Here is a 14,520-nt window from a genome sequence, read left to right on the forward strand (position 1 = left end):
AAGCAGCTCATGCAGCTCAATAACAAAAAAACAAGCAACCCAATCCAAAAATGGGCAGAAGACCTAAATAGACATTTCTCCAAAGAAGATATACAGATTGCCAACAAACACATGAAAGAATGCTCAACATCATTAATCATTAGAGAAATGCAAATCAAAACTACAATGAGATATCATCTCACACTGGTCATAATGGCCATCATCAAAAAATCTAGAAACAATAAATGCTGGAGAGGGTGTGGAGAAAAGGGAACACTCTTGCAGTGCTGGTGGGAATGTGTATTGGTACAGCCACTATGGAGAACAGTATGGAGGTTCCTTACAAAACTACAAATAGAACTACCATATGACCCAGCAATCCCACTACTGGGCATATACCCTGAGAAAACCAAAATTCAAAAAGAGTCATGTACCAAAATGTTCATTGCAGCTCTATTTACAATAGCCAGGAGATGGAAGCAACCTAGGTGTCCATCATTGGATGAATGGATAAAGAAGATGTGGCACATATACACAATGGAATATTACTCAGCCATAAAAAGAAACAAAATTGTTATTTGTAGTGAGGTGGATGGACCTAGAGTCTGTCATACAGAGTGAAGTAAGTCAGAAAGAGAAAAACAAATACCGTATGCTAACACATATATATGGAATCTAAGAGAAAAAAAGTCATGAAGAACCTAGGGGTAAGACAGGAATAAAGACACAGACCTACTAGAGAATGGACTTGAGGATATGGGGAGGGGGAAGGTAAGCTGTGACAAAGTGAGAGAGTGGCATGGACATATATACACTACCAAACATAAAATAGATAGCTAGTGGGAAGCAGCCGCATAGCACAGGGAGATCAACTCGGTGCTTTGTGACCACCTAGAGGGGTGGGATAGAGAGGGTGGGAGGGAAGGAGACACAAGAGGGAGGAGAGATGGGAACATATGTATATGTATAACTGATTCACTTTGATATAAAGCAGAAACTAACACACCATTGTAAAGCAATTATACTCCAAAAAAGATGTTAAATTAAAAAAAAAGAGTCCAGTGAAATACTCTTTTGATGTATAAGAAACATCCATGGACATATTTTCAGAACAGATACTTCATTTCTGACTGATTAGTGGTTCTTAATACCTAAAGCTAAAACTCCTCTGCTGGATACCCTTCTTTGAGAGTAAATGTATGACTACTTATGTAACATGGCAGTTATTTTAGCTGCCATGAAGCCAGCTTACTTGGGACCATGCTCTTGCCCATTATTACCACAGTCACCATTGATTAATCAGTTAATTAAAGGGTGAATGGATTGGGAACATTCTTGCCATCCAGACCAGAATTGATATGATATAATGGAAAGCTACCAAGACTTCTAGACATCATGATTAACTAGTCACGTGAACTTAAACTCTGTGTGTCTCAGTTTTCTCCCCTATAGAGTCAGAAGGTTGGATAATATATCCCAGATTTTGTTATTTTGTGATATATAATACATTTGAGGGTTTTTTTTCATCCTAGCTACTGTGCTAGGGACTAGAATTACAGTTCAAGACTACTGAGTGTAGTCTTGATATAGAGTCCTATATGAAGGAGCAGAAACACTTCCAAGGTGACTTCCTTCTGCCTGACCCAGGTGGTAGTAAATCTGGCATATAATTTATATATAAAGTTTCAATAAAAGTAGGCTCATGGCCTGGAAACATATTTTTGGGCTTTGCAGATTTTGTTTGTCTAGGCTAGTTTCTTTTTCATTGATATGGCTAGCTGGACATTTAAATATTCATATATTACTGACTACTTAAAATGGTATAGTGAAATACTATTTAAAAGAACTCTTGAGGTTCACATTTTTTGTCATGTCCCACAATTTACAAGGTTTTATCTATCTCTTGACTTTCTCTGCATCTACCTCATAAGTCATACTCCATTGAGGTTCTTAAGACTCTGTTAGTTGTTGATGTTTTACTTCTGTCTCTACCTAGTTGGAACAGAAGCTGAAGCATAGATTTTACATGCTTCTGTTTACATGAAATTATATAATAGGGGTGGTGGTGGTGATGTTCTATCTCTATATGTTAGAAAACCCAGGAAATGGCGATGCTAGTAGCCCATAAAACTCTGTGCTAGATTTAAGGAGTTAGGTATTAAATTATTTCTGTTGTGATTTCTGGTTCTAAATGGAGCTAATAATAAGATGTTGTAAGTATATTTGAGTATTGCTTGGATTTCTTTTTTCAGGATGAAGGAGTTGTTAAAGAAATCCCTATTACTCATCACGTTAAGGAAGGATATGAGAAAGCAGATCCTGCACAATTTGAGTTACTCAAAGTTCTTGGTCAGGGATCCTTTGGAAAGGTAATGGATGCCTTTTTCCCCATTTGTTTTTCTTCTAAACATTTAGCAAAAAAGTATACACATAGGTAGAAATCTGATAAATGTGCTGTTTCTAAATTGTCAAAGGATACACACAAAGGCGGCTCTAATTTTACTGCTTTTTATTTCTGTTGTATTTTTAGTTCAATTTCTTTATTCTTCTCTGTAATAATAAAGGTTTTCTAATCCCCTGGGATCACTGATATCTCTAGGACAAAATATAGCATGCTATTTATTAGCTGCCTAAATCAAGAAACTTTGAATTTTGTAAAAGAGATCTTGTTTCTCTGTTCACATGCTGGCATGACCTTTGCTTTCTTTATTGGTGATTTCATCTGTATTCCTTAGCTCTATCACAGAAGTCAGAATGTATGTATCAATTCATGTACTGAATACATGAATTAATCTATCATCTTTTAAAGCAAATATGTGTGTAAAGTACAGCTATGGTAAGTACTGGGTGATATATGGATTATGTGAAACTCCTGCCTTCAAAGGGCTTAAATTTCAAGGGAAAAAGCAAAATTGAGGAAGATAAACTCTGACACTCATTATTAAAATTGGTTATTAAGGGCTTAATGGTATATAATTCTTGGAAAAGATGTATGTAGGTCTGGTTCCTGACTTGTATACCTAACATCTAAGACACGAAAAGTATTGCATACACATATTAAGTAACAGCCTTTAGGAAACAGCAACAGTGGCAATTTAAGGGGAGGAAGTTAATGAGAAACTACTAATTTCAGGGTGGCTGAGATTTAGTTTCAAAGGGGAAAGTAAGGAAGTTGAGCATTGCTTAGTTATTATGCTCTGAAACATTATAAAAGAAAGACATTTATTGAACACCTGGTTTGTGTATAACACTTTAAAAAACAGCATTGGTTAATATAAAGTAGACATAATTGTCTTAAAGTAATCTGATACCTGTGTGGTATAGAATACAACATGTAAAATATAGAGAAACATTTTCAGGACACAAAAAGTACAAGCTAAGGTGGATTATGGTTTGGCAGTGAATTGGTACAGGAGGTATATGATGACAAGGAGATAGGACTTGAATAGTTGTGCTAGGGGGAGTAAAACTAGAAGGAGCTTTCAATAGATTGTATGTGTGGGGGGTGTATTTATAGAACTGACCTGTAGAGTAGGCATGTGCATTTTGAACACCTTTATTTTTTAAAGTTACTAAAAGTACAGTATATAAACAAATATTTTACATTATATTTTATGATGTTAATTTTAGAACAGAGATGAAGTTCTTTTACATCCCCAATATATAAATGCTTACATAGCGACTCAAATAAAATATCACCAGGCAATCATTTCAAGCCATTAAAAGTATTTGTTTTGTCATTTGATATATATAAATTTATTCATATGTGTATTTATTTATATACAGCTTTGTTCCAGAAAGGATTTAAGGCTTTCATAGATGAATACTAAATAAAATAAAATTTAAAATAAGTGGGGAAGATGATGGAAGCAGAAAAATTAGAGCAGGAAAGATGAGATGAAGCCAGGAATAAACTCTGTTGTTCACAGATGCATGGTATAAGGGCCTAGAAATGGGGCAAAAGTGAAGACAAATATTTTGGCAGCCATTATAAAGAGGCTGAAACATTTAATTGTATGATTATCGACAGTATCTTTAAGAAACAGACCAGAGAAATTTTTCTTATGGGGCTTCATGAAGAAAATACAGTATAACATGATAAAATGTCTTCAGTAACATCTTCACATTAATTATAGCAACACGCTGACAAGTTGTCAATGCAGTCCTTAAAAAATTCAGGGAACACTCAGCTTTGTACAGGAACTTTGGTTTAACAAGGATATCATAGAAGCCTTTAAAAAATTCCTAATACTAAAATACAGAATAGTGATCCTTGTGCAGTTCATCAACCAAAGAAATATTAAGGAGGTGGCTTATTTCTTTCTTCCTAGGATGTGAACATACTTGCTTGTCAGTATTATGCCATTTGCGTAGGCATTGTGTGGGTGGGACTTGTTATATGCTGAACCTATTCAGGAATTTGGCCAAGGCTGTGAATCAGATAAGTGTAGGAGCAATTCCAAGAAACTTTGGGCTGCAGTCTTATTTATAAGTTTTTCTGTGAAAGTCCCATTGTTAAAATGCAATAAATGGAATTTTAACCTATATAATGCTTTGTGACATTGAACATCTATATAGTCTATTTAATCGGGAAAAATCCTACGAAAATCAGTTGTAAAATTGTACTTTAAAGAAGCATGCATTATCATAAAAGATGCATATAAAATTCTGTACTAAGCACATCAAGTAATGTGTGAATTGAAATGAAGTATACCAAACAACTTACATTACTTATTTTAAAACACAATAAAATAAAACACTTGAAAACATGTTTGACATTGTCAGACTAGCCTTTCATATATTTCACATGTCAAATCATTTACACAAAGCATACATACATTTTAACATTCATGCTTCATATTGTTTTTGCTTTTGTGGTAGTAAAGCCTTTAAATATAGGACTTAAAAATGGATTTTTGAAAATATCAAACCCTTGCCCTCCTTAGTAATTGATTAGCTATCAAGAGATAGTTTTAAAAATATATGTTTACAACTTAAAATTTCTTGCAAATGGTACTTTCTCTTCAATCAGTGTTAAAGCTGTGCAGTTCTGCAGTTCACTTCAGCAAACACTTCTTAACGGAAAATATAAAAGTCCATATGACAGAGAGAAAAGTATATTGGAGTAATTCACTCATTCATTTCTCTTCTGAACAATTTCTGAGAATTGGATTAGAGTGACTGAAAAGAAACCTCTCTGATCAGGAAACAGATGTTTTTAGAAACAGTAGTTTGAAGTCATGCAGCTTCTTCTGTAGTTGATGATGGGAAGAGAGTAGAGTGAGATGATGTTTTCTTATGCTAGGAAAGTTCACTCATTAGACCTGAAAAGAACAAATCAGGTAATGAACAAATAAACAGTTATATCTCTAGACTGTTAATGATGGCTTCTATTAGATGCCATATTGAGATACTAGTGAGGTTTTTAAGAGATAGGGGAAAAGTGGCTGCTTTGTGCTTTGTGCTTTGGGTTTTTCTTTCTTCTTTAATTGCCTCTTTTTACCCTCTGTATTCCATTCTTTGCAACTCCACTAAAGGCTGTGTTCTAGAACAGTGGTTCTCAAAGTGGAGTCTACTACCCCTGGATATCCACAGGACACTTTCAGGGGGTTCTCAAGGTCAAGACTGTTTTATAATACTAAGATATTATTCGTAAAACTTTTGGCACTTTGGCACAGTCAAGGAAGTGATTTTAAACTACATCAGTAATCATATTCTTCACTGTCACCCACTTACAGTTAAAAAAATGTGTTTTACTTAAGAATGTCCTCGATGAGGTTTTAACAGTGATTAAATTTATCAAGTATCAACCCTTGAGTACACATCTTCTTAATATTGTGTGATGAAATTGAGAAGTACACAAAGTACTTTAGCTGCATACCAAAAGTATGATTGTCTCAAGACAGAGCACTTTTGCAATTTTTTGAGTTGTGAGCTAAATTACACACTTTTTTCATGGAAAAGCATTTTTACTTGAAAGAATGATCGACAAACTATGGTTACTTAAACTTGGGTATTTGGTAGATGTTTTCTCAAAAATGAATGGAGAGAACCTGTTATTTCATGGAAAACAACTGATAATAATTTTGTCAATGATAAAATTCGAGCTTTGAAGCAAAAAATTAGAATTTTGGAAAATTTTTATTTGCCACTGTGGGCTCAACTGTTCTCAATACTCAAAAGACTTTCCTGATGAGATTGCTACTGTCAACTTTTGGAAGATCTGAATAACTCAGTGAACCAATGTTTTTGAGTTGACCAAACACATGATGTTATCAAATCAGACATCAGTACAAAATCCATTCAAAGTGTCAGGTAGACCATGGATTATTATATAAAAGAATATGGACAGTTAATTGATGTGGGTTCAGATTTTTCATTGCAACTAATCTTTAAGAAACTGCCACTTGTCAAATTCTTGTGTCGTATCAAAAAAGAATAACTACAATTATATGGAAAGGCTATTAAAATAGTACTCCCTTTTCCAAATACATATCTGTGTGAGGCCTGATTTTCTTCTTATAATTTAAGCAAAATAACTTAATTGCAACAGATTGAATGTAGAAGCAGATATGAGAATCCAACTGTCTTCTGTTAAGCCAGATATTAGAGACTTGCAAAAATGTAGATCAGTGTCAATCTTCTCATTGATTTTTTTGTTTTGGAAAAAATATAGTTATCTGTATAAAAATATTTATATTCACATATAACAGGTATTTATTATTTTTAATGAATCAATACATAGTTAATTTTTTTCTGTTTTAATTTCTAATATAGTAAATATCAATAGATATAACCCACAAAAACAAAAGTACTTTAGAGTCATCAGTAATTTTTAGGATTGTAAAAGAATTATTTTTTTTATTATGTTTATCATCTTTAAGGTTTTTATTTTTATTTTTTTAATATTTATTGGAGTATAGCTGCTTTACAATGTTATGTTAGTTTCTACTGTACAGCAAAGTAAAAGAATTCTTGAGACCAAAAATATTGAGAATTGCTTTCTTGGAAGAGACTGAGAAAGATAGTTCTCTTACTTGTGGTGTAGTCAACACTCACGAAATGACTTGACTCCTTTGTTGTCAACATCTTGGTCACATGATATTGATTAGGAAAGAGGAAACTGTTTATCTACCTTTATTTGCCCATGTCAGTAAAACTGAATGAAAACTTTAAGTCTGGTGCTTAGGGTTAATGCCATTTGCTTAGCTTTGAAGCTTTTGTGTGTGTGTGTGTGTGTGTGTGTGTGTGTGTGTGTGTGTTATGGCAATTAATTTAACCTGCTGTTTAAAAAACTGATATAGACTTAAATCAGCTATACAAATACGTACAAGTCCGCTTGTTTGCCAACAGCAGGAAACTTGAAAAATACAGATAAGAAAATGTGCATCTGGGGTCATAGCTTCTTTAGCTCACTCAGTAAGTTTTATATGACATTTAGAACCCCATGGTAATCTAGTTTGTGTTTGTATTCTCTCTAACCCAGATTGAATATATTCTTCTGTGATTAAAAAGCCTGATTTAGCACTGTTCATTTATAAAATACTAATTTTATTTTCTAGTGAATCTTCATTATAAAGGAGACCGAGGGTAGGCTATAGGTGTGTTAAATTTGACATTCTGTTCCATTGCTTACTATTTTCATCAGTGAAAAATCATGGATTTTTCGGACTATCCTCTCCAAGTTTAAATGCACTAAAACTAACTCCATGGAATGAAGCTACTGAAATCTTCTGTGGCAATGCACACTTCCTTGGGGTTCTGCATTGTTTGGGGAGATCTTGTTGGAGTTCAGAGTAGATATTAGACATGAAAGTAACATAGGGTAGTAGCTTTGTTAGTTCTTTCAGTACAGAAATGTTTATGGTGATATGCAAATTTATGATTTGGTTCAAGCCCTGAACTTTTATTTTCTCCAAAGATAGTTTTATGTTGCAAAACCCAGCCATCTGTTAATATGTGAATTCTCTTGATTAGTCTACTCCAAGTGTGGTATGAACTGTTACTGGCTTACTGTAAGACATGTTCAAAAACTGAGAGTAAGCATTTAGCAACTTTTACAGAAATTTGACAAAGTAATTTTATGTGTAGAATCAATTAGTATAAAAAGGGATTGTATTTTATGACATTTAAATTTCAGTTTTCTAAATAATTCATTTTGATTATATTTTATAGAAGTATGGTCTGCAATGGACTTGGAGAAAAGGGGGAAAAAAAGACTGGTTGGTCTACACAGAAAGTGTGAGAAGCACTACACTAGATGAGTATGAAAACTGTAAACCTGAAATGGTCCTTGAGTTTAGATCTGATATAAAGAATAGGAGAAGCAGAGATTAAATGAAGTAAAGATTCCACCCCCTCACCTGCCCAGTTGGCTGATACATAATTATCACATAAAATATTTGGATTAAAGGGTTTTAAGCTCTACCTTAGGAAAGAGGCAAGACAAAAAATTACTTAAAATCTCTCCCATCTGCAGTTTTGTGTGAACAAGTTAGTTACTTGACCACATTTTAAAGTTAAGCAACACTTGAATAGAACTTGTTAGAGTTGAGGATGGCAGGTAAGGCAGTGAACACGTTTTACTAAATAATTAAAAAATTGAAACAACCCTTTACTAATAAATAACTCATAAAACTGTAATATACTCATAATTATCTTCATAACTGAGGCTTTTTAAAACTTAGCTTTAATGAGTCATAATACTGGTTTGAAAATATGAGATATTATTACTTAAGCTTACTTGGTAACTTTAAATAATTTAACTTTCATTTCTTTATTGAAATATTTGCCATCTTGATTCTTTTTCTTGGCAGACAGATAAGAATTGCCTGATTTCTTATTAGAAAATAAAATACCTGGTAACTTCTAAAATGGACCAATAGGGAAGTAGAAATGAAGGTATCAAATTAATGGTCATCACATTTGTTTGCTCCTTATTAAGGTAACAAAAAGGAGCTTGGGTTTTATAAGGAGCTCCCTTAGCTCAAATTGTCTTTTGTTATATTATTTATCTCTTACATCAGAAACTTCTCAAATGTTCTTTTAAATTTTCTTTTCCACAATAGGATGTACGGGAGTGTGATTCACTAAGTGACTGAAAGTGAGGAAATATTAACCAAGTATAATTTGTAGAGAAAGGTATATCTTTATAAAATTAGAGAAAATGCAAGGCTGTATTTATGTGCTAATGTATATGTTTAGCAGGAATGGCTTGGGATGTGAATTTCACTGTTTTAATTTTAATTCTCCTATTAGGTTTTTCTTGTTAGAAAGAAGACTGGTCCTGATGCTGGACAGCTCTATGCAATGAAGGTGTTAAAGAAAGCTTCTTTAAAAGGTAGAAAATTGGAAAGCTTATTAAAATAGAATGTGGTAAAGCTTGTTTTAAGAAATATGCTGTGTACTGCTTATATAAGATGAGTAGATTTAGTTTCCTTTTAACATTAGTAATTGTTACAGATTTCTAGTGGTAAGTGATATTTCTAGGTTAGATATTGGCATATACCCTAATTTAGTGAGAGTGTACCCTAGTAAAATTTTAATGGGATAAAAAGTGACATGTTTTATTTAAAGTGAACTTATTTTATTAAACTATATTCTTTTATTTCAAGATTCTTATTTTTTCTGTCTATCTGTTTTGGTATTGCATATTGAGAAAGCACAGCCACCTGCATACACTTATATACACTGTCTTCCAGGCTGTGATAACAATAACACTGTGCTCAGTTTTAATCAATAAACTCATTTGAACAATTTGGAGACTAATATATAATAAATGCTTATTCACCAAATAACTTTGTGTCTCCTTAACACATCTCTAGATCTGAACTGAATTTGTTAGCTTTCTGAGAATATGGTAATTACTGTCTAGGAATATAGACTGCAAATTTGGGCACTTACAAAGTTATGTTTTATATTTCTGTATTTTTGTTTGGTGAATTACTGATGGGATCTCTACTGAAATTATATACGAGAGCAATATATTCTACCCTTCTGTAATTTTTAGTTCGAGACAGAGTTCGGACAAAGATGGAGAGGGATATACTGGTGGAAGTAAATCATCCATTTATTGTCAAGTTGCACTATGGTATGTAATCTTTTTTTAAAAAACATATGGAATTAGAGAACTAAGATTTCCTTTCAGACAATAATATAACAGGATATAAATACTTCAAACAGGAAATGAATATGGAATGATTTAATACATTCAACTATGTAAAATGTATTTATCTGAAATAAGAATTAATATCTAGCTTTTAGTTGTCTTTCCTGTATTTGTTGGTTAACTTGTCTAAGGTAACAAGATAGTGTCATCTGATTACTTGTCTAGTAGTATTTCTGTACTAGGCTATACCTCCAGGGATCTTAGGCTATAAACTACTGTGACAATTTCTTCAAAGCATTTTTGTGTTTGGAAGGGCTCCTCTTACATGTTCATAATGAGCATATTAATCGTACTACCTCATTCTGTTGAAGAGGACCATATGGTATATTAGTCTATTTGAGTTATTTTTTCTTACGTTTGGCAGGAGAGGAATACAAGTGAGAAGCAATAGGTACAATGGAAAGAACATGAATTTGGAGTCAGACAGTTCTGAGGTTTTTTTTGTTTTTTTTTTAATTGCGATATAGTTGACTTACAGTATTACATAAGTTTCAGGTGTACAATATAGTGTTTCACAATTTTAAGGTTATATCCCATTTATATTTACTATAAAATATTGGTGATGAATCCTTGTGTTGTACTATATATCCTTGTAGGTTACTTATTTTATACATAGTAGTTTGTACCTCTTAATCCCCTACCCCTATCTTGCCCCATCTCCCTCCCTCTCCCCATTGGTAAACACTAGTTTGTTCTCTATATCTATGAGTCTGTTTCTTTTTAGTTATATTCCCTAGTGGGTTTTATTTTTAAGATTCCACTTAGAAGTGATATCATATAATTTTTGTCTTTGATTTTCACTAAGCATAATATTCTCTATGTCCATTCATGTTGTTGAAATGGCAATATTTCATTCTTTTTTATGGCTGATTAATAATCTGTGTGTGTGTGTGTGTGTGTGTGTGTGTGTGTGTGTGTGTACGCCACATCTTTTTGTTTTTCTTTTATTTTTTTCTTATTGAAGAATAATTGCTTTAAAATGGTGTGTTAGTTTCTGCTTTATAACAAAGTGAATCACTTATACATATACATATGTTCCCATATCTCCTCCCTCTTGCATCTCCCTCCCTCCCACACTCCCTATCCCACCCATCCAGGTGGTCACAAAGCACCAAGCTGATCTCCCTATGCTACGTGGCTGCTTCCCACTAGCTATCTATTTTACATTTGGTAGTGTATACATGTCCATGCCACTTTCTCACTTTGTCACAGCTTACCCTTCCCACTCCCCATATCCGCAAGTCCATTCTATAGTAGGTCTGTGTCTTTATTCCCATCTTACACCTAGGTACTTCATGACATATTTTTTTTCTTATATTCCATATATATGTGTTAGCATATGAAATTTGTCTTTCCCTTTCTGACTTACTTCACTCTGTATGACAGACTCTAGGTCCATTCACCTCACTACAAATAACTCAATTTTGTTTCTTTTTATGGCTGAGTAGTATTCCATTGTATATATGTGCCACATCTTCTTTATCCATTCATCCGATGATGGACACTTAGGTTGTTTCCATCTCCTGGCTATTGTAAATAGAGCTGCAGTGAACACTTTGGTACATGACTCTTTTTGAATTATGGTTTTCTCAGGGTATATGCCCAGTAGTGGGATAGCTGTGTCATATGGTAGATCTATTTTTAGTTTTTTAGGGAACATCCACACTGTTCTTCATAGTGGCTGTACCAATTCACATTCCCACCAGCAGTGCAAGAGTGTTCCCTTTTCTCCACACCCTCTCCAGCATTTATTGTTTCTAGATTTTTGATGATGGCCATTCTGACCGGTGTGAGATGATATCTCATTGTAGTTTTGATTTGCATTTCTCTAATGATTAATGATGTTGAGCATTCTTTCATGTGTTTGTTGGCAATCTGTATATCTTCTTTGGAGAAATGTCTATTTAGATCTTCTGCCCATTTTTGGATTGGGTTGTTTGGCTTTTTCTTCTTATTGAGCTGCATGAGCTGCTTATAAACTTTGCAGATTAATCCTTTGTCAGTTGCTTCATTTGCAAATATTCTCTCCCATTCTGAGGGCTGTCTTTAGGTCTTATTTATGGTTTCCTTTCCTGTGCAAAAGCTTTGAAGTTTCATTTGGTCTCATTTGTTTATTTTTGTTTTTATTTCCATTTCTCTAGGAGGTGGGTCAAAAAGGATATGGCTGTGATTTATGTCACAGAGAGTGCTGCCTATGTTTTCCTCTAAGAGTTTGATAGTTTCTGGCCGTACATTTAGGTGTTTAATCCATTTTGAGCTTATTTTTGTGTATGGTGTTAGGGAGTGATCTAATCTCATACTTTTACATGTACCTGTTCAGTTTTCCCATCACCACTTATTGAAGAGTCTGTCCTTTCTCCACTGTACATTCCTGCCTTGATAATCAAAGTTAAGGTGATTATATTTGCATGGGTTTATCTCTGGGCTTTCTATTCTGTTCCATTGCTCTATATTTCTGTTTTTGTGCCAGTACCATACTGTCTTGACTACTGTAGCTTTGTAGTATAGTCTGAAGTAAGGGAGCCTGATTCCTCCAGCTCCCTTTTTCGTTCTCAAGATTCCTTTGGGTATTCGGGGTCTTTTGTGTTTCCATACAAATTGTGAAATTTTTTGTTCCAGTTTTGTGAAAAATGCCAGTGGTAGTTTGATAGGGATTGCATTGAATCTGTAGATTGCTTTGGGTAGTAGAGTCATTTTCACAATGTTGATTCTTCCAATCCAACAACATTGTATATCTCTCCATCTATTTGTATCATCTTTAGTTTCTTTCATCAGTGTTTTATAATTTTCTGCATACAGGTCTTTTGTCTCCTTAGGTAGATTTATTCCTAGGTATTTTATCCTTTTTGTTACAGTGGTAAATGGGAGTGTTTTCTTGATTTCACGTTCAGATTTTTCATCATTAGTGTATAGGAATGCCAGAGATTTCTGTGCATTAATTTTGTATCCTTCCACTTTACCAAATTCATTGATTATCTCTAGTAGTTTTCTGGTAGCATCTTTAGGATTCTCTATGTATAGTATCATGTCATCTGCAAACAGTGACAGCTTTACTTCTTCTTTTCCGATTTGGATTCCTTTTATTTCCTTTTCTTCTCTGATTGCTGTGGCTAAAACTTCCAAAACTATGTTGAATAAGAGTGGTGAGAGTGGGCAACCTTGTCTTGTTCCTGATCTTAGTGGAAATGCTTTCAGTTTTTCACCATTGAGGATGATGTTGGCTGTGGGTTTGTCATATATGCCCTTTATTGTGTTGAGGAAAGTTCCCTCTGTGCCTACTTTCTGGAGGGTTTTTATCATAAATGGGTGTTGAATTTTGTCAAAAGCTTTCTCTGCCTCTATTGAGATGAGCATATGGTTTTTCTCCTTCAATTTGTTAATCTGGTGTATCACGTTGATCGATTTGCATATATTGAAGAATCCTTGCATTCCTGGAATAAACCCCACTTTATCGTGGTGTATGGTCCTTTTAATGTGCTGTTGCATTCTGTTTGCTAGTATTTCATTGAGGATTTTTGCATTTATGTTCATCAGTGATATTGGCCTGTAGTTTTCTTTCTTTGTGACATCCTTTTCTGGGTTTGGTATCAGGGTGATGGTGGCCTCATAGAATGAGTTTGGGAGTGTTCCTCCCTCTGCTATATTTTGGAAGAGTTTGAGAAGGATAGGTGTTAGCTCTTCAGTAAATGTTAGATAGAATTTGCTTGTGAAGCCATGTGGTCCTTGGCTTTTGTTTGTTGGAAGATTTTTAATCACAGTTTCAATTTCAGTGCTTGTGATTGGTCTGTTCATATTTTGTATTTCTTCCTGATTCAGTCTTGTCTGGTTGTGCATTTCTAATAATTTGTCCATTTCTTCCAGGTTGTCCATTTTATTGGCATAGAGTTGCCTGTAGTAATCTCTCATGATCTTTTGTATTTCTGCAGTGTCGGTTGTTACTTCTCCTTTTTCATTTCTGATACTATTGGTTTGAGTCTTCACCCTTTTTTTCTTGATGAGTCTGACTAATGGTTTATCAATTTTGTTTATATTCTCAAAGAACCAGCTTTTAGTTTTATTGATCTTTGCTATTGTTTCCTTCATTTCTTTTTCATTTATTTCTGATCTGATCTTTATGATTTATTTCCTTCTGCTAACTTTGGGTTTTTTGTTCTTCTTTCTCTAATTGCTTTAGGTGCAAGGTTAGGTTGTTTATTCGAGATGTTTCCTGTTTCTTAAGGTAGGATTGTATTGCTATAAACTTCCCTCTTAGAACTGCTTTTGCTGCATCCCATAGGTTTTGGGTCATCGTGTCTCCGTTGTCATTTGTTTCTAGGTATTTTTTGATTTCCTCTTTGATTTCTTCAGTGATCACTTAGTTATTAAGTAGTGTA

General features: G+C 33.9%; 1 protein-coding gene across 4 annotated transcripts in view; it reads left to right on the top strand.

The window, feature by feature from the left end:
• RPS6KA6 (ribosomal protein S6 kinase A6) overlaps positions 1 to 14,520 on the top strand; it is a 164,544-nt gene that overhangs the window by 64,869 nt on the left and 85,155 nt on the right. For all 4 annotated transcript variants that reach the window (XM_089904323.1, XM_022580820.2, XM_022580819.2 and 1 more), the window contains 3 exons: positions 2,232 to 2,348; positions 9,238 to 9,319; positions 9,989 to 10,069. In XM_089904323.1, coding sequence (XP_089760449.1) covers positions 2,232 to 2,348; positions 9,238 to 9,319; positions 9,989 to 10,069 — 280 coding nt within the window. The remainder of the gene's footprint in view (positions 1 to 2,231; positions 2,349 to 9,237; positions 9,320 to 9,988; positions 10,070 to 14,520) is intronic.

The sequence above is a fragment of the Delphinapterus leucas genome, chromosome X (genome assembly GCF_059928025.1).
Source record: "Delphinapterus leucas isolate spDelLeu-1000000601 "Yukka" chromosome X, BTC_Dleu_Yukka2, whole genome shotgun sequence".
Classification (NCBI taxonomy): domain Eukaryota; kingdom Metazoa; phylum Chordata; class Mammalia; order Artiodactyla; family Monodontidae; genus Delphinapterus; species Delphinapterus leucas.